Source organism: Lissotriton vulgaris, chromosome 6 (genome assembly GCF_964263255.1).
Source record: "Lissotriton vulgaris chromosome 6, aLisVul1.2, whole genome shotgun sequence".
Taxonomy (NCBI): Eukaryota; Metazoa; Chordata; class Amphibia; order Caudata; family Salamandridae; genus Lissotriton; species Lissotriton vulgaris.
Window position 1 is genome coordinate 727,523,489 of NC_141694.1, and position 22,528 is coordinate 727,546,016.

Sequence of the window (22,528 nt, forward strand, 5' to 3'; positions counted from 1 at the left end):
GGAGGAAAGAAAAGAATTACGGGGGCCAGGGGGACGATAAAGTATGACACCCTTTAGTGCCTGCTTAGGGGAGATGCTAATAGCAAAGGCGGCTGATTCACAGTTAGCCGAGTTTATAGGATCAAGTGTGGTACGATATTTATCCTTAAAGATAATGGCAAGACCGCCACCTCTCCCTACAGGCCTATCATGTCTAACGACACTGTATCCCTCCGGGGTAGCATTACAGAAATCCGGACCCGACCCGGCATCTGCCCAGGTCTCCGTGACAAACAGTAGATCCAAATCATGGGTGACGATAAATTCATTAATATAAAAGCTATGACATGGGAGTGAGCGCGTATTGATGAGCGCAGCTCTACATCCATGCAAAGCTCTGTTCACTACAGCATATGGCCCACCATCCTGTAGTCCACGATGGACTGGAATACTAGGTTGGGGAAGCTGATATCCACATGCCGGACACACAAATAGTCGAGTGACCGTCGCAGCTTTCAGTGGGGCAATAGTACAAGTCGAACAGATCTTACCAGCATTCAGCTCTATTAAGTACTGGGAAAAGTACATCAGTCGGGGCACAGGGGTTATGGCCCTGGGCCGTGTCCGGCCGTGGACGGGCGCAGACGGGCTTGGCTTTGGCGCGGCTTCGGCGCGCGCCCGCTGCGCCAGCCCGCTGCGCCGTCTGAACATGGTACTCATTATATAGAACGTGAGGAGGGTGGGAGGCCAGCGCGACTAGAGCGCAGCCCCAGCCCTCACCCAAGATGGCGCCCGCCGCCGCCTTCCACACAAACAAAAGCGGCAAGGCGAGTCTAAAAGAAGAATGGTAGAGCGTGAGTAAATGTCAGTGTGCCTGGTCTAATTCCCAGTTAAATATCTATGATTAAAAGCCCCCAAGATAATTTAGAACATACAATTTTAGATGCTTAAAAACGCTGCTTCCAGTTGAATAAAAACGACAGGAATACACTGATTAAACACTAGATTGCTCGCAGCCCTAGTACTCCCGACTAGGGAGAGCTCTGAAGGCAGCGAGCGGCGAAGAAAAGCACAGCTAAATAGTCAGGGGAGGGCGGGAGGCCAGCGCGACTAGAGCGCAGCCCCAGCCCTCACCCAAGATGGCGCCCGCCGCCGCCTTCCACACAAACAAAAGCGGCAAGGCGAGTCTAAAAGAAGAATGGTAGAGCGTGAGTAAATGTCAGTGTGCCTGGTCTAATTCCCAGTTAAATATCTATGATTAAAAGCCCCCAAGATAATTTAGAACATACAATTTTAGATGCTTAAAAACGCTGCTTCCAGTTGAATAAAAACGACAGGAATACACTGATTAAACACTAGATTGCTCGCAGCCCTAGTACTCCCGACTAGGGAGAGCTCTGAAGGCAGCGAGCGGCGAAGAAAAGCACAGCTAAATAGTCAGGGGAGGGCGGGAGGCCAGCGCGACTAGAGCGCAGCCCCAGCCCTCACCCAAGATGGCGCCCGCCGCCGCCTTCCACACAAACAAAAGCGGCAAGGCGAGTCTAAAAGAAGAATGGTAGAGCGTGAGTAAATGTCAGTGTGCCTGGTCTAATTCCCAGTTAAATATCTATGATTAAAAGCCCCCAAGATAATTTAGAACATACAATTTTAGATGCTTAAAAATGCTGCTTCCAGTTGAATAAAAACGACAGGAATACACTGATTAAACACTAGATTGCTCGCAGCCCTAGTACTCCCGACTAGGGAGACTAAGTGTTGTTTTAAAACAGATAAATAAAAGCCATTGTCATTTACAATGCCAATAGCTTAAACTCGCGCAAATTTGAGACGTATTGCATTATAAATGCCGGCGCCTGTGCTATAAATATTATTTAAAAAGCATTAGAAGAGAGCGTCAAAGCTATTTGTGAAACTAGTGCTCGGAAGCTGAAATTAAAGCCTACCGAGTAACAACACACGTAATAGGGGGTGTCGCCATAGGAGGTTACAAAATGAGACAAGGCAGTACTTAGGAGGGACTACTAAGCCTATTGACCAATTAACAGCCACAGTTTACAGTGGACAATGACACAAGCCAATGAAAAATATGGACGGAGAGTGAGTGGAGCTTCAAGTCCCGACCTGAATACAACATGCCTCGCAGAGCAGCGCATGCACTTCCCAGGCTCAATCTAAAACATGTATGGGCTTGAAAGTCTCAGAGTCAGGGCCGGACAGGCCTTATATTCCACAATGCTTTTCCCCAGTGGGCTGGCGACCCTGGAGCACTGTTTTGAAAGCCTAGGGCCGTTCCTAATGCCAATTGCAGCAGACACAGGAAAGAGTCGAGAGTGACACAGAAAGAAAGAGCGGGAGAAGGAAGGTAGAGAGCAAGCGATTAGAGAGGGAGAATAACGAGAGGAGAGAAAGGATGGCTGGAAAGAGAGAGACTCTGCAAGCAGACAAAGGGAGGGGCTGGTTTGAGCAGTTTCCCGGGGTGCTTTTGGTATCCCAGGCCAGGGCTAGCCTAAATTGAGCACTGGCTTGAGACTCCACTTAGTCACACATGACATGGATCAGCTTGTTACACATGAAGTACAAATTGCAAATGGTGGCCATTACCTAGCTCTCAATCCCATTCCTCAGTTACCAATTCTGTCGGTTCTTAGCCCAAATAGGTTATTATGAAATTTCTTGTTGACTTTGGATACCCTGAGTTTGAGTGCTGTGACTCTGATCGGATGTTTAAGCAGGTGGAGGCCAGCAGGCAGTGTTGCAGCTGTTTTACAGAGATTTTTTTAGCCTTATGTTGCACAAAAAGGGGTCATTTCTGAAATGTGTCTTATTCCATGAACCTAAATGCTTGGATCTACTTACAATAAAGTGCATCCCCAAGTGTCACTTGTATGAACATTAAAAGTCAAACATAAGCACACTGAAAACACTGGAATGTTAAGTATGAGCACCTGACAAGGTGCCAGCTATGCATTGAGCAGCTACTCAAGAATCACTCGAGGCTGCATGGTTCGAGTTCCTGGCCCTTACTCCAGCAGCTGCAGACTCCAGCTCCGCTGCAATGTTGGTTCTGTGATACCTTCAGTCTGGTCACTCATACGCGGTTTTGAACAGCGGTCTAGTAAGGGCAACTTAAACATTGCCCACATCTTTAAGAACGACTATTTAGGTCTCATGCTCTCAGGGTACACGATCCGATCGCTCCCTGTGTGGTTGACTCAGCCTCCCATCCTTCCTGAGTTGGATCACTGGATGGCAATGGCTTTGGTGTTGTGTTTTAAATGCACTATTTTTTGTAACATAAGTTCCTATGCCTCAGCATTCCGGTCTGCTGGTGCCCCTTTTTGCTGTTACCTGAGCTTCGTTTTCTCCTTGAAAGATTTGGGGATTTGATGGCTGGTTTATTTTACGCCGCTCTCCTTTGCAGTGTTCCAAACAGTCTCCATTTTTTTTAGTACCAAACCCTTTTGGGTTTTGGGTTACTGTGTCCATTTTTCCTACCAGAGTCATGTTCTTTTGAGCCCTCTAAGTGCCTTCAGGATGGTTTCATACGCGTTACTCTGTGTTAGTGGGGTGCATCATAAGCACTCTCTTACGCGTAGGAGACAGGCCTTCTGCCCTTTTTAGGGCACTAGGAGAGAGCCAGTAATGGGGTCTATAGGCCCTCATGCCCTGGTCCTCAATGCCACAGTGCCTCCAGCACTAATGATAGGCACGCCCGTTACTCTACACAGCGCACAGACATCTATTTTGTCCTAGTGCCTGTTGGTCCTATCCACTGCCTGATGGGATATGTCACTGAAGCACATTTTTTTATTTAGTTTTTATTGAAGGTAAAAACAATAGTTACAATTAGGCCTTGGCAGAGTTTGCAGAGTTTTACTCCATGGAACTCTGCGAAGTGACAGAAAAACACCGCCACGCTCTGTGAAGTTCAGCAAGCGGCAGAGTACGTTAGATCGCACTGCTCGCACGGATTCTAAGCAACAGGAGTTTGTTCTGCGCTGTAAAATCAGCCTGAATGACACTCCGGGTCACACCGAAGGGCAGGGCTTTAAGTGGGGAAAAAAAACTGGGGGTGCTCTAAAAGGGGTGGAGCAAACCTCTTAAAGGGGTGTGGCCTATCCAAGTAGGGGCGTGGTCTAAATAAAGGTAACTAGTGTAGCTGTACCCCCTGCTCTGACAAGCCGTCAGCTCTAGGACTCCTCAGAGGGTCATCAGATTTGGAATTCCCCACTCAGGCTCGCTCTCTCCCCTCCTATTACAGCAAGGCTATGTATGGATAACGCCATACACCCTCCCCAAGACGGGTGTCGTCATCCTGGGAAATGCCCAAGCAGACACCTCCTGTATAGGGTGGCTTCACGTGAGGCTGAGTGTACTAGAAGCACTGCTCCCAGAAGGCAACGCGACTTCACAAGGGTGAGTTTTAACGAAGCCACCACCCCCTTCAAAACATGCCACAGAGTTCTCTTACAACGCGGTTAACCTGGCATGATTTCATTCCTTGACCTCCACTACTCAGTAGTGAGCAAAATGAGCATGCGCACATCGATGTGCATGCTCTCACTGAAGTCCGAGAAACAAAAAAGAAAACGGACTATCTCTGCGAGGCCCGAAAATAGAGCCCGATAGAGACTCGTTTGGAGGCCCCCTAAAAATAACTGCCCGTGCTCAGTCCCAGACAGACCCGGCCCACTAAAGGCCCTGAGTTTAGTAGTAGTTAGGCCATATACCGCAAGCAGCAACATAACACCAGCACATAAGACATAAAATGTAGACTACAAGATAATGCAGTGGGGTGAAAATACTGTGGAGAGATCTGGGGTTAACCTCCAGGTCACATGGTCGAATCTCTGCACAGCGACTCAGCCCTTTATCTTTCCACGTTTGATGATTTGATTTGGCTAGCAGTCACAGCTGTTATTTAAATAACCTGGTCTGGCTGCTCTCCTGGGGGTAGATTTCACAGTCTAGCACGCTAAAAAGTGCTCATGCAGTCATGAGCAAGGCGTAAACGTGTGGGCGCTATAGATGTTCTCTTCTGGTTTGCCTGCGTGATGGCTCTGCGCTATGCTGAAAGCAGTGCTTTCTTCACCCGAAAACACTGCCTGCGCCATTCTACTCCGTGACTTATTGTCACCCTGAATACAAGGCCGCGAACCCTAGGGTCACGTGACCCGTCACGGGGCACCGTTGGTAGTGCAATCCTCCTCCATTCCCGTCACAATATGTTCCTGCCGTATTGTTTCAGCACCCCATTTGATTTTTGCGAAGCAGAAGGCTTGTCATGTAGGCAGAAATCCGGCAGTTACCTTTGACGGCCGTGCATTATTTGAGAAGGACACACTCGGGTTTGATCCTCTCGGAAACCACAAACAGATATTGTAGTGAAACGGGATCTGTTTTATATTCTGCTCCCCGAGGATGCCAGCATTGAGCTGTGCACATCGATGTGCATGCTTTCATTGAAGTCCAAGAAAAAAAAAAAAAGAAAAGAAAACGGACCGAAAATAGAGCCCGAAAGAGACCCGTTTCGAGGCCCCATAAAAATAACTGCCGGTGCTCAGACCCGGACAGACCCGGCCCACTTAAAGCCCTGCCGAAGGGTGCTGTTTTCAGCCGCTCAAGTACACAATTCCACTCGAGCTGCAGCGTCCTCAACATGGGCTGCAGATTTCTCAACGTGAGCGGTCGCCCACATTGAGGAATCTCGACAAGAGGCGGTCCAGCGCGATTTTTGTCTCGCAAGCGCTTACTAACTTACCGCTGGCGAGCTGCTCAAGAGAAAAAACTCTGATCCGCATCACGTTTCGGAGTTTTGTGGAACTCCGCATGGAGCACAAAGTGGGCAAAACTCTTCAGACTATGCCGAAAATCTTCGCCCACCGCTAGTTACGATGCATCTGCAGTGACTCGTACAACTGATATTTGCTACAAATCTGAAAATCGTCTAAAGCAGTGTTTCTTAACTTGTGGTCTGTCGACCACTGGTGGTCCATGAAGCTTTCGCAGGGGGTCTGCAACTGCTTACAAGATTAAATAATAGATGTCTAATGCAGTATATATACATAAAAAGTAAAATGTACAATTGAATATATCAAAAACCTAATTGGAAACATTTTGAAATTGGAGGCTAAAAGTTTAGACTGTTTTCTTCACATGATTTGTTTTAGCAATGCAAGTGCAGTAAACAGAATCTAGTATGAACAATTGGCTGTCTCAACTGAAGCACTGGTATATGTGGACAAAAACACAGCATGCATTAAGTGCAACAAATAAGTGATATGCTAGAGACTAGCATATCGCTTAATCTTTTAGAAATATAACATTTTGTAAAGCTCCAACTTTCCCATTGAATTTTTGATTTTGATATATTTTTTGTTTGTGAATTCAATGAAATAATTCATAATCAGTGTGTTTGTTTATTCTATACTTGTTTCTGTAATGTTGTGCATTGTTTTGATGTTAAATAGTAAGAAAAAAATTAGGCTGTGGTCCCCAGCTTTCACTAGTGATTCTGTGGGGCTCCTCAGTAGTCAACAGGTTAAGCACCCCTTGTCTTATACAAATAATCACTGATGTTTTTGACCCAAATTGACTCTCTCTTTTAACCTCCCCACAACTCTGGGAGATCCCACATACAGAGTGGTGGTTAATAACTTTGATATCGTCCTGCCTTCAAGAGAATAAGTACCTGCATGCACGCATGAATGCATCCATTGTCAGACTGCCAACTACATCCCATACTTAAGAGCAGTGACAATCATGCATGCACCATCATCAAACCTCACACACGGCACTCAACATGTCAAACTATTGACACCCTTACAACCATGCTCCTCGGAGGGCGGCCAGGAACCCAATGCAAATTGGAGGGTTTGAAGACCTTGGAAGTTCTAGGAAGACCTATATACATAACACTGTCGGACCACCCACAAAGCGCTTTGGACCTCAAAAGGGGGGGGAGCATTAATAAATACTAACAGATTACAGGACAATGTGTGACCACTGCCCTTTTGTTTATATTTAGATTTCATCACCAGTCTGTACCATCACATGTACCTACAAATGTGAGAAATAACCAATCATTTTAGTAGGTAGTAATTGAAAATATGAAGGGCACCGATTAAGATAATGGTGCACAATGGTGCACAAGACATAGCAGGCCTTACCTTCCGACACCGAGAGTTCTGCTAGTTTTTGAGGCAGATCTGAGGTCTCTGAACCCGCTGGTGAGCCCAGTATATCTGGTAAGGCATTTCGGCGGCCTGCCCTCCCCGATGCTGCAAAATCTGTGACCACTGGCTCCACATCAGTCATTTCTGACCTCTGTCTTCATAGCAACATCTGTAAGAGGGAGACATGAAAATAAGAAGGGCTGTGTGAAAGCCGCAAGGTATCCTACTACGCACACAATGAGATTAGTAAATGTATTTAACTGATGAAGCGGGTAACTGGGATGCCTCCATAGACTGTCTGCACGTGAATGAAGTTAGAAATGGCTGCAGGCCGAATTTTGTATCGGTTTGTCCACATGATTTCCTAGTTCATCTATGAACCTATGGGAATGTTTTTTCATTCAGTTGCAGGTTGTTTTTGGGGTGATTATTGAAACACTTATGATTGTAAAGTCAAGGTAATGGCTGACCTAAAGCACCCATTAAATACTTTCATGAAAAATTAAAAATATACTTTCACACAAAAAATGGAGCCATAATTTATTTATTTTTTCAAAAAGGTTTTATTAGCATAAAATACATTTGTGAACTAATATGTTTTCTAATGTACTTATAAATGTGCTCACGGGTAAGTGTTATCTCGCAAATGCTGCTCTCCCATTATTTGCATGAACTACCTTCTAAAGTTAAGAAAAAAAACATGACTAATATACAAATGTTTTCTACCTTTTGGAAGGAACTGTTTTTCTTTCATAGGAAATTTGAGGAATGTTTCTCACTTATCCATATTTGTCTTTTGCTTAAGTGTTTATGAAACAGAGAAATAGCAGTGGAGGAAACCAAATCATGGAAACCAATTTTTAGGAAAGTCATTTTTAAGGAAATACAAAGAAATTGAAAGTTAAAGGAAGATTTTGAATAAAACATAATTTTAAGGACATATCCAAAATCAAATTAAATGTAGATGGAATTTAGGTGTAGTGAGTGATTTTTGGCTTCAGAGATGGGTAATGTTTAGTGGTGATGAGGCTTTTTACGGGTTAGGGATGAGTGGAGTTTAGGGGTAGAAATGGGTGAAATGGGTGTTAGGGTTGAGGAATGGGTAAACTTTAGGGGTGGCAAGTATTTGTTAGAGACTAGGAATGAGTGGAGTTGAGAGGTGGAGAGGGTTTTTTAGGGTTCACGGGTGGGTGGAACTTAGCAGTGCTATGGGGTTTTTGGGTTCAGAGCTATGTGGAGTATAGGATGGTCAGGGTTATTTAGTGTTCATGGATGGGTGGAGTTTGTGGATGATGAGATTTTTTTAGGGTTTAGTGACGGGTAAAGTTTAGGGGTGGTGAAGGGTGCCTAGGGTTCAGGAATGGGTGAAGTTTAGGGGCGGTCAGGGGTTCTAGGGGTCAGGGTTGCAGGAGCGACAGAGTTTTAAGTTACAAGAATAGGTGGCATTTAGGGTTATTAAGAGTTCAGTGTTAGCAGGAGTTTAGGGGTGGTGAGGGCTTTTTAGAGGTTAGGCATGGGTAGGGTTTTGGGTAAAAAGGGATTTTATGGTTCAGGAATTGGTAAAGTTTATGGGTAGCGAGGGATTTTAGGATTCAGGGATGGGTGGAGTTGAGGTAAGATGGGATTTTAGGGTTCAAGAGAGGGTGAAGTTTATGGGTCACAAATGGGTGCAGTTTAGGCATAGTGATGATTTTTTAGGGGGCAGGGATGGGTGACGGTGAGGGGTCAAAGAATTAAAAGAATGTAATCCAAAGTATTTGTTTGACAGTGTAAAAGATCAATCCCAAAAATATCCAATGAAGGAAAGCACTGAAATAATTTTCAATCTTAAACATGTTTCTGAAAGTAAGGCGTGAAAGCATTGCATTACCATCTTAAAATAAACACACAAAAGCCAATTTACAAAAAAAGATATTCTATGAAATGGTGAATGCCATTCATTCTGCAAATGTCCATTACACAGTTTAGGTAGAATGGTTTCTCGGTAATGATATTCCATGAAATCGTTATATATGAAATCACATTCAACTCAGTATCTGTCAGGTAGGTATTTCATTATGACTAATGCACAGTCACTCAGTGTCTATTTCCAATTGAGATCTGTCTCTAGTACACACCACACACACCATCGTGACCTCGGTTCCTACTGGATGAGCAAAATATTGCCCCTCTGAACATTAACAGCTGAAGTCAAATGTTTTCATTCAGGTAAACTGTGGTCAAACCTGCAGTTTAATAAGTTAATTCCAAGCAAAGGATAGATTTCTATGCATACTCCCATTGCTCTGCGCTCACTCCCAAGGATTATCTGCAGGCATACAAGCTACATGAGTATTATTGTCAGAAATGTACATACGCACATGTAACCTTTTTTTAGGTCTGAGGTACAGACAGATTTAGCTCTCTATCTGTAGGCAGACCTATTGTTTCCATTGCAAAGCATACACTTAGAATGAACTTTGGGCCTGCACCTTGCTCATGATTGGATGGTGTTGTTGTCTATCTCTACTGTCTGCTCTTTTTTTAGTGGCTTTCCTCTCTGTTCTTGTATTTGTCCTGCAAAGGAGCATTTCAGTCTCACAGGGTTCCGACTGGAAGAGTTGTATCTTTTTTTATAGAGTTTTATATAGCGCAAACTTGACCCAAAGGTATCGGGTATCAGAGCACTTTACAAAAGCTCCAGTTGCGTTACATGAGGACACATTCATTTTTGTTAGGCATGGTGAGATTAAGTGATTTGCCCAGAAACATAGGATGTTCAGCGTCATTGCCGAGACTCGAACCCGCTTCCCTAGATTCTAGGTCGACCGCCCTAGCCTTAAGGCCAACTCCTCTCCCCAACTCCTTCCACAGCATACTGAGCTTGTCATAGAATCCTCCTTGGCAGCATGTGTCGTTCCATGGTCTCTCTTCTAATTGCTCTCCTTTCTTCTGACCTACTCCCGATGCTCACTGCCATTGTTGCATGAAATATCGTGACCAGAATATTGAAGATGAAATATTGAAAAGTAAGTCAGTAGAGGAGTTTTAACACCTAACTCCATCAGTGGTATGGAGCAAAATAACGGGGACCCTGAGTCCTCCATAATTCACAAGTATGGCCGAGTGGGGACCCCTGCAAGCGCTGGGGACCCCCTGGATGGTTGGGGCTTCCCCGAGCAGCAAGGCTTGCAGAGACCTACGTTCTGCCCCGGAACTCCACATATATGTACCTTGATGATGAAATATATATCTTCAAGGTGCATAGATATGGAGTTAAGAATAGTAAATCTACACTTCCTCCATGTGCACTTACCTTTCAATATTTTGTCCCTCGAAATTCTGTCTACAACATTCTGACCTCACACTATTCACATGCTTGCTATTCCAAGGTACACTCATTTCAAATCTACTACTTTGAGGGTGGTCACTACATTTGCATTGTACATCCATAATCACTCCTCTGGCATTCCATAGTTTCCATGGCTACATCATTTACAATTCACAATCCTTCACTCCTATTCACATATTTCACAATGCGTGCATAAATATCCAGAGTCGTTTTTTTGTTTTTTTTAGAGTGATATATAGCGCAAACTAGACCCAAGACATCGGGTATCAGAGCACTTTACATGAGCACCAGTTTTGTTACAGAAGGACATTTTCATTTTTGTGAGGCACGGGGAGATTAAGTAATTTGCCTAGAATCACAGGATGTTGAGCGTCGTTGTCGAGACTCTAACCCGGTCCCCCAGCTTCGAGGTCGACTGCTCTAGCTGTAAGGCTACATCCTCTCCCTTTAGTTTACACATGTTTTCACCTCAGTTACCAGTGCTGCCCTACATGTTTGTTGCCCTAAATGAAAATGTTCAATCCTGACCCATCACATTTCCCTCTTCACTAAGCACTTGTGCACACACACACAAGAAAAGCAACAATTTAGCTATTAAAAATAACTATTGCAACCTTAGCCAGGACATTTAGGACTAATACATTTGGCGGGGAACATAATGGCTTCATAGCTCTTTACAAGTAAACATCTCTAAGCAGGCAGGGCAACTACCACCCTATGCCATGAGTCCACTGCAACACAAATTAACAAATCAAGATACTGCTTAACCCCTTCGCCGCGGGGCTAATTCCCCTGCGGTGCGGGGGGAGGTGGGGCCGCGCACGGAGCCCAGGCTCGTCATGCAGCACGGTGCTCGGGTGCTGGTGACGAGCCTGGGCTCGTCATGAGCCCGCCCGCGCAATGGAACGCTCAGCACAGCGGGGGAATTATCCCCACGTGTGAGCGTTCCACGGCTCATGACGAGCCCAGGCTTGTCACCAGCACACGAGCACCGTGCTGCATGACGAGCCTGGGCTCGTCATCAGCACAGAAGGGGTTAAACACACTATGCACAATTACGACGTTATCATTTGTAATTCAAACTTGTCAACTTGATGCCAGTCATTCATTAAAAAATATGTGTGAAATGTTATCTGGGATTTGTAAGCATGTTATGTCTTTCTTTGCACCATGAAGCAACCCCTAAAGCTTTATAAAAGCAACTAGTAAATAAATAAGTATTACACAAATAAATAAAGAATATTTAGATGTCACTAACATTTTATGAATCACAGTTCGCTTCATGTCTGAAGGTGTAATTGAGTTTAGAAATCAGTTGAAGTACATTTTCTGAGAAATGGGAAGTTTTTTTCACTGACAGTAAGTAAATACAATATGCTGTATATAGTTTTTCTTTTCACTGTAATTTATTGATTTTTCGGACTGAAAATTCACAACCCCGATTTTAACCCCTAACAACCCCCCCAATCCACTCATTCCCCCTCACTTAGAGGTATGTGAGCATTCAGAGTACCAAGCAACAGGTACAACTTTCTTACGCTTAATAATGAAAGGCAGAACATACAGGAGGCACAGTTTGGAAGATAACACACCCTAGTAGACTTTTTGTGTCAGTTTAATGTACAAGAAAAAATGGAGGCAGCACCAGGGATGAAGTCACACTTTTGCCAGTACGATCTTTTAAAATTTCTTTATTCTTCTTTCAATAAAAATGACAGGACAACAGCCAACACGTTTCGTTCCTTATATAGGAACTTGATCAGGGCAAAGACATTTTTGGTATGGACCATGTTCCATTCAGTAGATCAAAGCGATAATGAGTCCAACAAGACGGACAAAGTAAATTCCGATTATAAGTAATCTGTAGATGGCGATCAACCCCCAGAACGAAAGAAGTTATGATAGACCTTAGTTGTTAAGATCCGGTAGGCATTATATTCCGGTGGCAGTGATTCCGCCCGAGGCTGCTCCTCTCTATCGCAGACTCGTGATATAAGGAAAGAAACGCGTTGGCTGTTGTCCTGTCATATTTATTGAAACAAGGATAAAGACATTTGAAAAGATCATACTGGCAAAAGTGTGACTTCATCCCTGGTGCTGCCTCCATTTTTTCTTCAATCTGTGTCTCTGGATTTCCAGTGAGGCCTAACTGCAGGGTCTTGTAGGCGAATTGCACAGGGCTTTATTATTACTCTGTGGACACTATGATTGAAGTGCTTAACGTATAGTCAGCTGCAGTTTCAGTAGCATTCAGTTTTAATGTATGCAGAGATTTAGGGCATCAGAACAACCCACCCCAACAAATAGTCCACTAGGTGCTTCCAGTTGGCTTCAAATTAAGCGCTCAAATCATCCAAGTATCAGGTCAACGTTTCCATTGCCAACATGGACCACAATTTGGTGGCCCAATCCTTCATCGATTGGAATGTTCGCTGTTTATCATGGAAGGCCAAAACCTGTTTAGCTGCAAGAATCATAGCTATTCCCCAGCCAGTTAAGTGGCATGCCTTTAATCTCGGGGGTTAAATCCCAAGTATAGTTACGATCGGATCTGTCCTGATTGAGTAGGCCAATACCCATTTATGTGGCTCAAACTCTCTTTCCAGAACACAGTCAGTCGCAGTCATGCCCTCCATATATGTACCTCATTTCCTTCCATTCCACAATTTCCTCAACATAAACAAAGGGAATTGGGATACATCTGTTTCATTTTTGAGGGCATGCATGTAGTTTAAAAAAAAGTAATGGTTTGGTGTTAATGCTCAGGTCAGAGTGAAGAACAGCTATGCATCACCGCCATGCTTTTTAAAATAAAATGTAGGGTTTTATATAGCGCAAACTAGACCCGAAGATATCAGGTATCAGATTGCTTTACATGAGCACCAGTTTCATTACAGATAGACATATTAACTTTTGTTAGGCTGGGGGAGAATAAGTGAATTGCCCAGAATCACAGGATGTTGAGCGTTGATGCCGAGACATACATGCTTCTCAATAGTTGTCTTTAGACATTCTAATCAGCCCACCTAACACCTTTATACAGGGCCGGACTGGGAACTCAAAGCAGCCCTGGCAACGTTCCTTCCTGCACAAAATCAATCAGCCCTGCAACGCAGTCGCCCGTGCAAGGATCCCTGCATTGGCGCATTGCAGCCCATTGTGCGCCCGCCTAGGGGATAAGTACAGGAATGTGTGGTATCTGATAGATACCGCAAATCACTGCCCTTTTGTTTTGACATAGCGCAGCACCGCAAGATTATTTGCGGCGCGGCCCTGTGCCAAAACCCCTTGATTGAGGCCCTAAGTGATTTGGCTAGAATCACATAATGCTTGATCCTCCCGTCAGACTTGACCCCGGTTCCCCAGTGTCAATATCAGCCGCTCTAGCTATTAAGCCACCTCTGACTGCACATCAATAAGGCTACACTTCCATTCCCTAGGTGCTTTGTCTGTATTTACTTTTATTAGACCATTTAATTATAGGAGAGGGATGAGGTGTACAAATTGAAATTGAGATTCATATCTGATCTAAAAGGAGTACTAAGATGTGGTTCAGTAGGACTACCTTATGCAATTTTACCATACTTTCTAAAGGGAAAAGGCTATAACTGATAGCCCGGCCATATTTTGCAACTAGGACACTAAGTCTCTGGTCAGGTGGAACAAATTAAGCGGCTGTAATGTATTTTTAAAATATTTTGGGGGACATTTTATAAGGACCAATAAATAAAAATATTCTTATATAGAAATAGCAGACAATGACCAGTTAGGTCATAGCTTCTAAAACAGAGGGCACAGCCCTGACCATTCCCCACTCCATGTAGGGTGTGAACAAATTTCAGGGCGGATGCAAGACTCGCCCCAGAGTAGGAGTGAAGCTTCCTCTTCACTTGTCGGGTTTTAGTGCACCTTTACATGCTCTGTGAGGACTGCAGACCAGAGATGGATATCTTGTACTGATCTTGTACTCCCACAAATGTATTTGCTGGATTTCTCTGCATTATGATCTGAACATTGTAAATACCCTGTTATTCCCCAAATATTGCACCTCGTTCTACTACTACTTATGTTATTTTCTTTTTTTCTTTAACTATTTCATACTTGTATACAATGTGTTATCCCTGTAAAGCGCTCTAATACCCTAACAGGTTACGTTTGCGCTCTATAAAACACTAAATAAATAAATAAACAAGATCCTTGATGAGTGAAAGGAAACACATCCTTAGGCCACCACAAGGGCGTTTCAGAAGGAGGTACCCCTGGCCCTGTTCTTTCAGGGCCCATGCAGCTACTGGAAAATGTATTTCTATGTCTCAGAAAGAAGGCTTTCCCTGCTTTTTTGATATATTCACTTTCAGTCAAGTCATGGCAGCCTCCACTAGGTGGCACCGTTTACTGGACCTTCCTCTAAAGTCTAAACATTCCTAAGTAAATTGTTTCTATTTTGAAAGACATGCTCCTGCTGCCAGAAAATCAGAGAGGGGCCTCTCATGCAGTTTGTGACCCAGGCTCCACAAAGGCATCTGCATCTGACTCACCTGGTGAGCCCCAGCTTGTCTGTGTATTGAAAGGACAGTAGACGATTGTGTGTCAAGTTGTTTCCTGGCTGGAATAGGAGTCAGAAGAGGACATAGCTGGGCACTGTCACCCTTTTCTCCACATGTAGCATTGGTCTAGAGTCAGGGCTTTAAGTGGGCAGGGTCTCACCAGTGCTGAGCACCAGCAGTTTTTTAAAGGGGGCCTCGAAACAGGTCTCTTATCGGGCTCTGTTTTGTGCCCTGGCACAGGTGGTCCGTTTTTTTTCTGGACTGCAGCGACTGGAGGCACATGGATGTGGATGTGCGCTGCTCACACTGCTCACTTCTCACTAGTGGAGAAGTTACGGCATGACGTCATGCCATGTGAGCGCTGTTGGGGAAGAGGGGAAGGGAGATCCTTTAGTTTAAAGAGATGAATTTTCTCTCTCGATTTTCCTTTTTTTTTTTTACTCAGGAGCAGCAGCATTGTCGTGATGTCACCAGGGCTTTAACTGGAAACGTTTTCAACATTATATACAAGCCACAGTTGCTGCGTATTTATCTTATGCATCTAACAACCTTTGACAAAGCAAATAGTCCTCACTTGTTGTAGGTATGATGTATTTTGTCTTGATGTAGGTATGATGTTACTTGTATCATATACCTGGGTTCAATGACAGAAACAGCAAAATACAAGTCGGGCGGTACACTATGCTAAGAACAGATTTTTAGCTTTGGTGTTTTTAAGCCACACCCTTAATTACATTGGGCAAGCCCCTTTGGGAGACCCCCCTCCCAGTTTTTTCATCCCACTTAAAGCCCTGTCTAGAGTAAAAAAAACATCTGTTTGTGTCACAGTTTATTCTTACAATAATAACGCAAAGAAGACGCTGCTTTTGAGCCATACGACATGCTCAGTTCAGCTAGTCGGTGTTTTGATTGGGTGCTTATTTTTTTGGGGTACATTCTGTGCTCCTAAGAAAACTCGACTGTACACAGTAACAGTAACAGAGCATAAGCTGGAAGAATATTGAAGAGTTCCTATTCAGAACTGTCTCTAAAACATTAATATTTAGCCTATATATTTAGAAGATAGTGCCACTTAAACTATTAGGTCCATGTTATTGACACATTTTTGGAGACTAGCCCTCCAAATAACTGCCCTCCCTCCCCTGAGCCTTTGGCTCGCTCCCTTTTGATGCACATCTGAAAATGGATCCCACTGTGCACATGTTCCACTGTTGGCAGCTCTGTCAAAACATTTCTCCATTGGACTTAGGCATTTAAAATGGATCACTAAATATCACAGCAGTGCTGAAAATGTAAAGCATCTAGCTTAGATGACAATTTCTTTTGTATTAGAATTGTATTTAAACCCCCCGCCCACCCCCCCACCCCCCAATCCCACTCCTTTCAAAGTGCATTCATTGAGTCACCATCTCTTGCAATACATTTTTACTTTCACGTTCTGGATTCATTGTAATAAGACAAAAGACCCAGAACATATTGTTTGGACTTTTCCAGTCCATATTTTGTCATGATTATTCGATAAACACTTCCCCATATCAGACTTGTGTCCATTTCTTGGAGAATATGCCTTTACATACCAGTAGGAAGTTTTAGCTGTGTTTCAATATTAACAATTGCACATAAAAATCTAGAGAAAACATACTTGGACTCCCCTCATCTCCACCCCCCTCCAACCAAATCAGTTTCCCTGGGGCTGGACATAAATAGGTTTGAATACTACTGAGCTTGAACAATGATATAGTGCACAAGAGAAGGGTCTTTACTAGCAAAGAGCATCGGCTTTTTGTACTGACTTAAAAAGCCATATCCAGGAAAAGACTTGTGTTTCAATGTTCTCCTACACAGACTGATCAATACCATCTTGATTACACATCCAGCAGTTTGACAGGATTGGACAGAAAGCACCGATGTGCGCTGGCACGTAGAAAAATAGGTTTCTTCTTTACCGAACTACAAAATAGACAACGAAAATAGAGGAATTTCGCCTTCAGATAAATACCAGCATGTTCTTTATCCCGATTCTGCATAAAAGTACAGGGGTGCTAACTCAGACTGAGGTATGCGCCTGTTTTTCTGTGATTGCACAGTCTAAACCCATGTATCTAGGTCAGAATCTGACCGAATCAGTGCATGAGCTGCAGACAGCACAGCTCAGACACAGGGAGCAGTGGCTGCCTCTCCTTGTATCCGAGTTGTGCTGTCTGCAACTCTTGCACTAACTCAGACAAAGTCCGAATTAATACATAGGTTCATAATACAGCCTACGGCAAGGGGTCTTCAAACTGGGGGCTGGGCAGTGGCGGCTCCTCTGCTAAGGCAGAGGAGCGTCGCCCCACTGCTTTTTGCAGTGTAAAAAAAGTAAAAATAAAATCATAATAACCTGAGGTTATTATATTTTTAGTTGTCCCTGTTGCGGCATCTTTGTGGGGTGGGGTTGCTTGCAGACCAGGGGGAGGAGTGGTTTACACTCCCTATTTGAGCATGAGTGCTTGGTCGGCCCTATCGGGCCGCCCAAAACAGGCATGCACACGTACCGCGTTCTCCATGCAAGTTGCATTACAGCCTGCGTGGAACACATGCCCACCCCTCCAGCCCCTGGCTGAGCGCCAGCGTTGTGATTGGCTGCAGAGAGCCTGGGAGCCCTGGTGCTTCCTGCTTACTGCCTCCCTCCCCCAAAAAGCCAGGGAGAGGTCGTAGGAGAGGCGGCGGTGGCAGGCCAGTCGGTAAGTGATTTCTTTTAAACCTATTCCCCCTCGTCCCTTCCCCCCCCCACCCTTCCCCACTGCTGCTAACATGTAGCAGCCGCCGCTGGGGGTGGGCCCCCTGGGGGGGCTCAAGTGACCGGGAAGGGGGGAGGGGGGTTAGGCTCAGGCCAAAATATGCCAATATGCTGATAACAGGGCTTTGTTTTAAGTGTAAAATATGAGCAGCAGAAAGCCACTTTGTAATGGGCCACCACTAACATCTTTTGTAATTTATACTCTGGCCGGGAGGAGGTGTCAAAAGAGAAGGGACTCCAAATATTCTTCAAAACCCCCACCCCCATTGCTAATAATCACACTGTTTATGTTTAAATATGTCTAGACATATGTCAACATTGACAATTTAATAGAATAATTGTGAAAAATTATGAGGGGGGCCCGATTATTATTTTTTTACACTGGGGGGCACATTGTTAAAAAGGTTTGAAGACCACTGCCCTAAGGCATTATGAACTGTTCACAAGGCGGGACAGTGGATAGCGCAGAGATTTTGTAAAGGGCCAATTGCTGATCTGACTTCATGAGCCATGTCACTGTCCAGTTTTCTGCCAGGAAATGGTGCAGAAGGAGTCTGGCCATTTTTTTGGGCATCTTGAGCTCATGCATTAACTTGAAAAGTCTCTGTATTAGAGCATTTTTTGCAGACAGCAGAGCTCGGGACACAGAGAGTCAATTCCTGTCCTGTGTCTCTGAGCTTAATTACCAGCAAAAACATACACTGACTCAGAGGTGTTTTAAGTTAAGGTACGTGAAAAAGACACCAAAATGAAATGCAAAGATCCCTTCTGTGCTAGTTGATCACAGAAAACGAGATCATGGCACGGTCCTGGTCCTCTTGTAAGTGAAAACGGTCACAATCTGCCACAAATGGATGTTGTGTAGAAATGGAATCCATGTGAGGTAGAGTCAACATCACTAAAATTGTCATCAATTTTTAGTAGAAAGGACCAATGATGTGGTTGTTCTTCCATGGTTAGTCAGATCATTCTAAAATTATCATACATTGGTATAATATTTAGAACAATCGACTTTTAAGAAAATAGAAGAAAAAAAACCTTTTAAACCAAAATATAAAATACATGTTTTCCTTATTGAACAGTGACCAAAAGTGTTTTACATATAACCAAAAAGTACAAAGATCAATATTAGCATTAATCGGTGATAACAAAACTGGAATAGCCCAAATTGTATTAATCCTCAATCTCAGGTGTAACACCTCATTCCATAGTTTGTGATCTGGCAGCTTTGGCCGACATGGATATGGCATTTGGCACCCAGACCACTCTCTAGTAAATGGAAGACCTATGCCTCAAATAGGATGAGGAAAGAGAGCGAGCCAAGGAATGGGACAATTTCGCTTGTCACTAGTATGTGACCGTCAATGGACGGCCCTAGAAGAAATATACCTTACAGTGCAGTCCATGTGTCCTAAAACTGTGAAGGACATTCACTACCATCTTTATAAATAGCAGAATTTAGATTCTTCATATTTTTTGAAAATTTGTTCTGTGGCCGTATATTTTTGGCATATCGGTAGGCTAGGGCAACTATAACTTGTGGAAACCTTACAGTCATGTATAAATCCTCTGATTAACTGTGCTTTGATTCTGAATGCTAGAGGTACACTCCTCTCTGCTAATTCTTTTTTTTTAGTTCAAATCTTTTTTATTGAGCAGTAACAAAAATGATAACGGCCATAAGGCATCAGTAGAGTTACAATCGTATTGGAGTGACGCTGTAATCAAACATGGATCAGTACATATAAAACAATACATACATACATACAGTAAAGGAAAATAAAGCATATTGAAAACAAGAAAGTAAACATCCGTCCGGATCTGTAAAAGAGATGAGATGAATGAATAAACAAGATGAGATGAATGAAAAAACAGATGAGATGAATGAATAAACATCCTCTCTGCTAATTCTAGCCCTCTCCTGCCCCACCTGGTCCACACTCTTCCACTGCTACTGTATGCTGGAAAGAGTCACACTCACAAAAATACATGCTTTTTTAGATATATCAAAGAGAATATAGTTGCTCTGTCTGTATGACTGCCTCTCGTTACTCCCTCAATTCAGTTATTATATTCCAGATGACTCCACCAACAGCCAACAAACAGCGACCACCCCTGTATCTGGCATGCTAACCATGTTCTGTGTATTCTTGTGTTATTGGTGTATTAGGATTCCTGGGACTTAACTTCTTCCTACCATTTCCTTTCCCTCCTTTTAATGAGCCTAGGGCCCGTGGTTGGGTAGTTTCAAAACCAGCCAAATATCACAAACAGGAAAAGGTAAGATATTTAATCTAACAAGTGAAGAAGTACATTTTATTCCAGGCAGGCAAGGGATACAGAAGAGTTTCTCTACAGGAAAGATTTATTGTTTCCAGGGAAAATACACTTTTTTAAAGAGAAGCCAGAATTCTCAAAATGCTTCTAGGAGAATGCCTCGATACCTGTGAATATCACAGGTTTCCAGGTTCAACCTGGAATGGGTATGTGTTTCAGAATTTATTAAATCTACTCTCCTAGGCAGTTTACCTATTTTTCGCTGAGTGAAGCCCTTTGAGTGAATGCTCGGTCAGGCACATCTTGCTAAGGGGTGATTCTCCATCGCAGTCGGAGTTACTCTCCTCACAGTCTTCAGTGTCTTCCTAGATTTCTGATTCTATCACTATCGCTCGGGTTTTAAATGTCGGATTTATTTTCACTCTGTCATTATGAACTTCGAGCAAGCTGCATAGAGGTTCTCCTTTCTTGTCAGTGTTTCCGCTTCTCTTACATGTTGGCCAATTGCTGGGCTTGGGTAGAGACTCTGAACAGCCCCATCTTTTCTCTGTGCTTCTATCCGTTTGCTGACAGTGGGCTCCCTGTTCACCTGTTGACCCATCACGAGCTGGTGCTGAAGGCTCTCCTAGAGTACACCAAAAATGTAAGCTAAGATGGTGGATGGGACAGAAGAGTCACACTAGACCCCATCAGCGCCCCCAGTATACTTCAGCTCAAAATCTTGCCATACACCCACCATCCATAAACCTTACCAGCACTGAGTGATTGACCTGCTCCCTGCTGACGAGTGGCAAATACCACGAAACACGTGTCCAGGGATGGCGAAGATATGATATTTAATTTAATAAGAAGATACGACGTTCTGAACAAAGGTAACTACAATTACCATGATCCTGTGGGGCGATCCCGCTGATGAGTGAGCGGTGTGCGAGCCCAACCTGTGTGATATTTTGTTCCTGGCTGACGAGCATGGGACTCTGCACCCGCACGCCTTTTGGTATTATACCTGGTGATATGCGGCAGCCATCGGCAGCCCCTGAAACTGACCTGCTCCCTGCTGACGAGTGGCAAATACCACGAAACACGTGTCCAGGGATGGCGAAGATATGATATTTAATTTAATAAGAAGATACGACGTTCTGAACAAAGGTAACTACAATTACCATGATCCTGTGGGGCGATCCCGCTGATGAGTGAGCGGTGTGCGAGCCCAACCTGTGTGATATTTTGTTCCTGGCTGACGAGCATGGGACTCTGCACCCGCACGCCTTTTGGTATTATACCTGGTGATATGCGGCAGCCATCGGCAACCCCTGAAACTGACCTGCTCCCTGCTGACGAGTGGCAAATACCACGAAACACGTGTCCAGGGATGGCGAAGATATGATATTTAATTTAATAAGAAGATACGACGTTCTGAACAAAGGTAACTACAATTACCATGATCCTGTGGGGCGATCCCGCTGATGAGTGAGCGGTGTGCGAGCCCAACCTGTGTGATATTTTGTTCCTGGCTGACGAGCATGGGACTCTGCACCCGCACGCCTTTTGGTATTATACCTGGTGATATGCGGCAGCCATCGGCAACCCCTGAAACTGACCTGCTCCCTGCTGACGAGTGGCAAATACTACGAAACACGTGTCCAGGGATGGCGAAGATATGATATTTAATTTAATAAGAAGATACGACGTTCTGAACAACCTGCCTCCAGCATTTCTTCCTAGTGCCCAACTCAGCATCCTATTGGGAGCGACACCCAGCACCAGAGAACTACAATGGGGTGTATGAGGGGTACGGTTACCTCATTAGTCGGAGTGGGACTTGCAGCTGGGCACTCACTCACTGTATGATGCACAATGTCCCATACCCACTTCCTCGGCTGCCATATCGCTTGGTAGGAGAGGGACTGGAGGCGGAGAGCCCACCCACCCTAAGAGGCATGATGCCCCATACCCCCTCTGCTGCCACCCAGTGGCTCACGATTTGACCAGCATTTTGATCATCCATGAAAACTAAACTCCTCTAGGCTTTAGCTTTGAGCTCTTCATTGTTAAACACAGCTTGGGCTCACACACGATGAAGCCATCTTGTTGACCTCAACAAGAAGACTAACTGGTTACCCTTCTTCTACTCATGTTCACAACGGGCAGTCCGATTGGCAGGACTGCTGCTACCAGGCCATAGAGGTTAAGCACCAAGGGGGGCAGCTCTGGAGCTGGCCATCTTGCTGGCCTACAACCATCAGGGCTAGAATATTCGCCTTATTTCAACCCTTGATCAGAACAGATGTACCCACAGCAGAACTACTGCATCCAGACCAAAGAGGTTATGGCCTTCTATTGCCCCCCTGCTGCCCATTCTTTTACTCACTCCAAAGATGTTGCTTCAATATCAAATAATCATAACAAATGCATAAATAAACATCTGCCTTACTAGGAC

The 22,528-nt window shown here is 44.2% G+C and overlaps 1 protein-coding gene across 2 annotated transcripts in view; it reads right to left on the reverse strand.

Moving 5' to 3' along the window:
* The window catches only part of PKIB (cAMP-dependent protein kinase inhibitor beta), a 537,602-nt gene that overhangs the window by 89,548 nt on the left and 425,526 nt on the right, over positions 1-22,528 (reverse strand). For both annotated transcript variants that reach the window (XM_086926716.1, XM_086926717.1), the window contains one exon: positions 7,149-7,323. In XM_086926716.1, coding sequence (XP_086782842.1) covers positions 7,149-7,296 — 148 coding nt within the window. In that variant the 5' untranslated portion in view covers positions 7,297-7,323. The remainder of the gene's footprint in view (positions 1-7,148; positions 7,324-22,528) is intronic.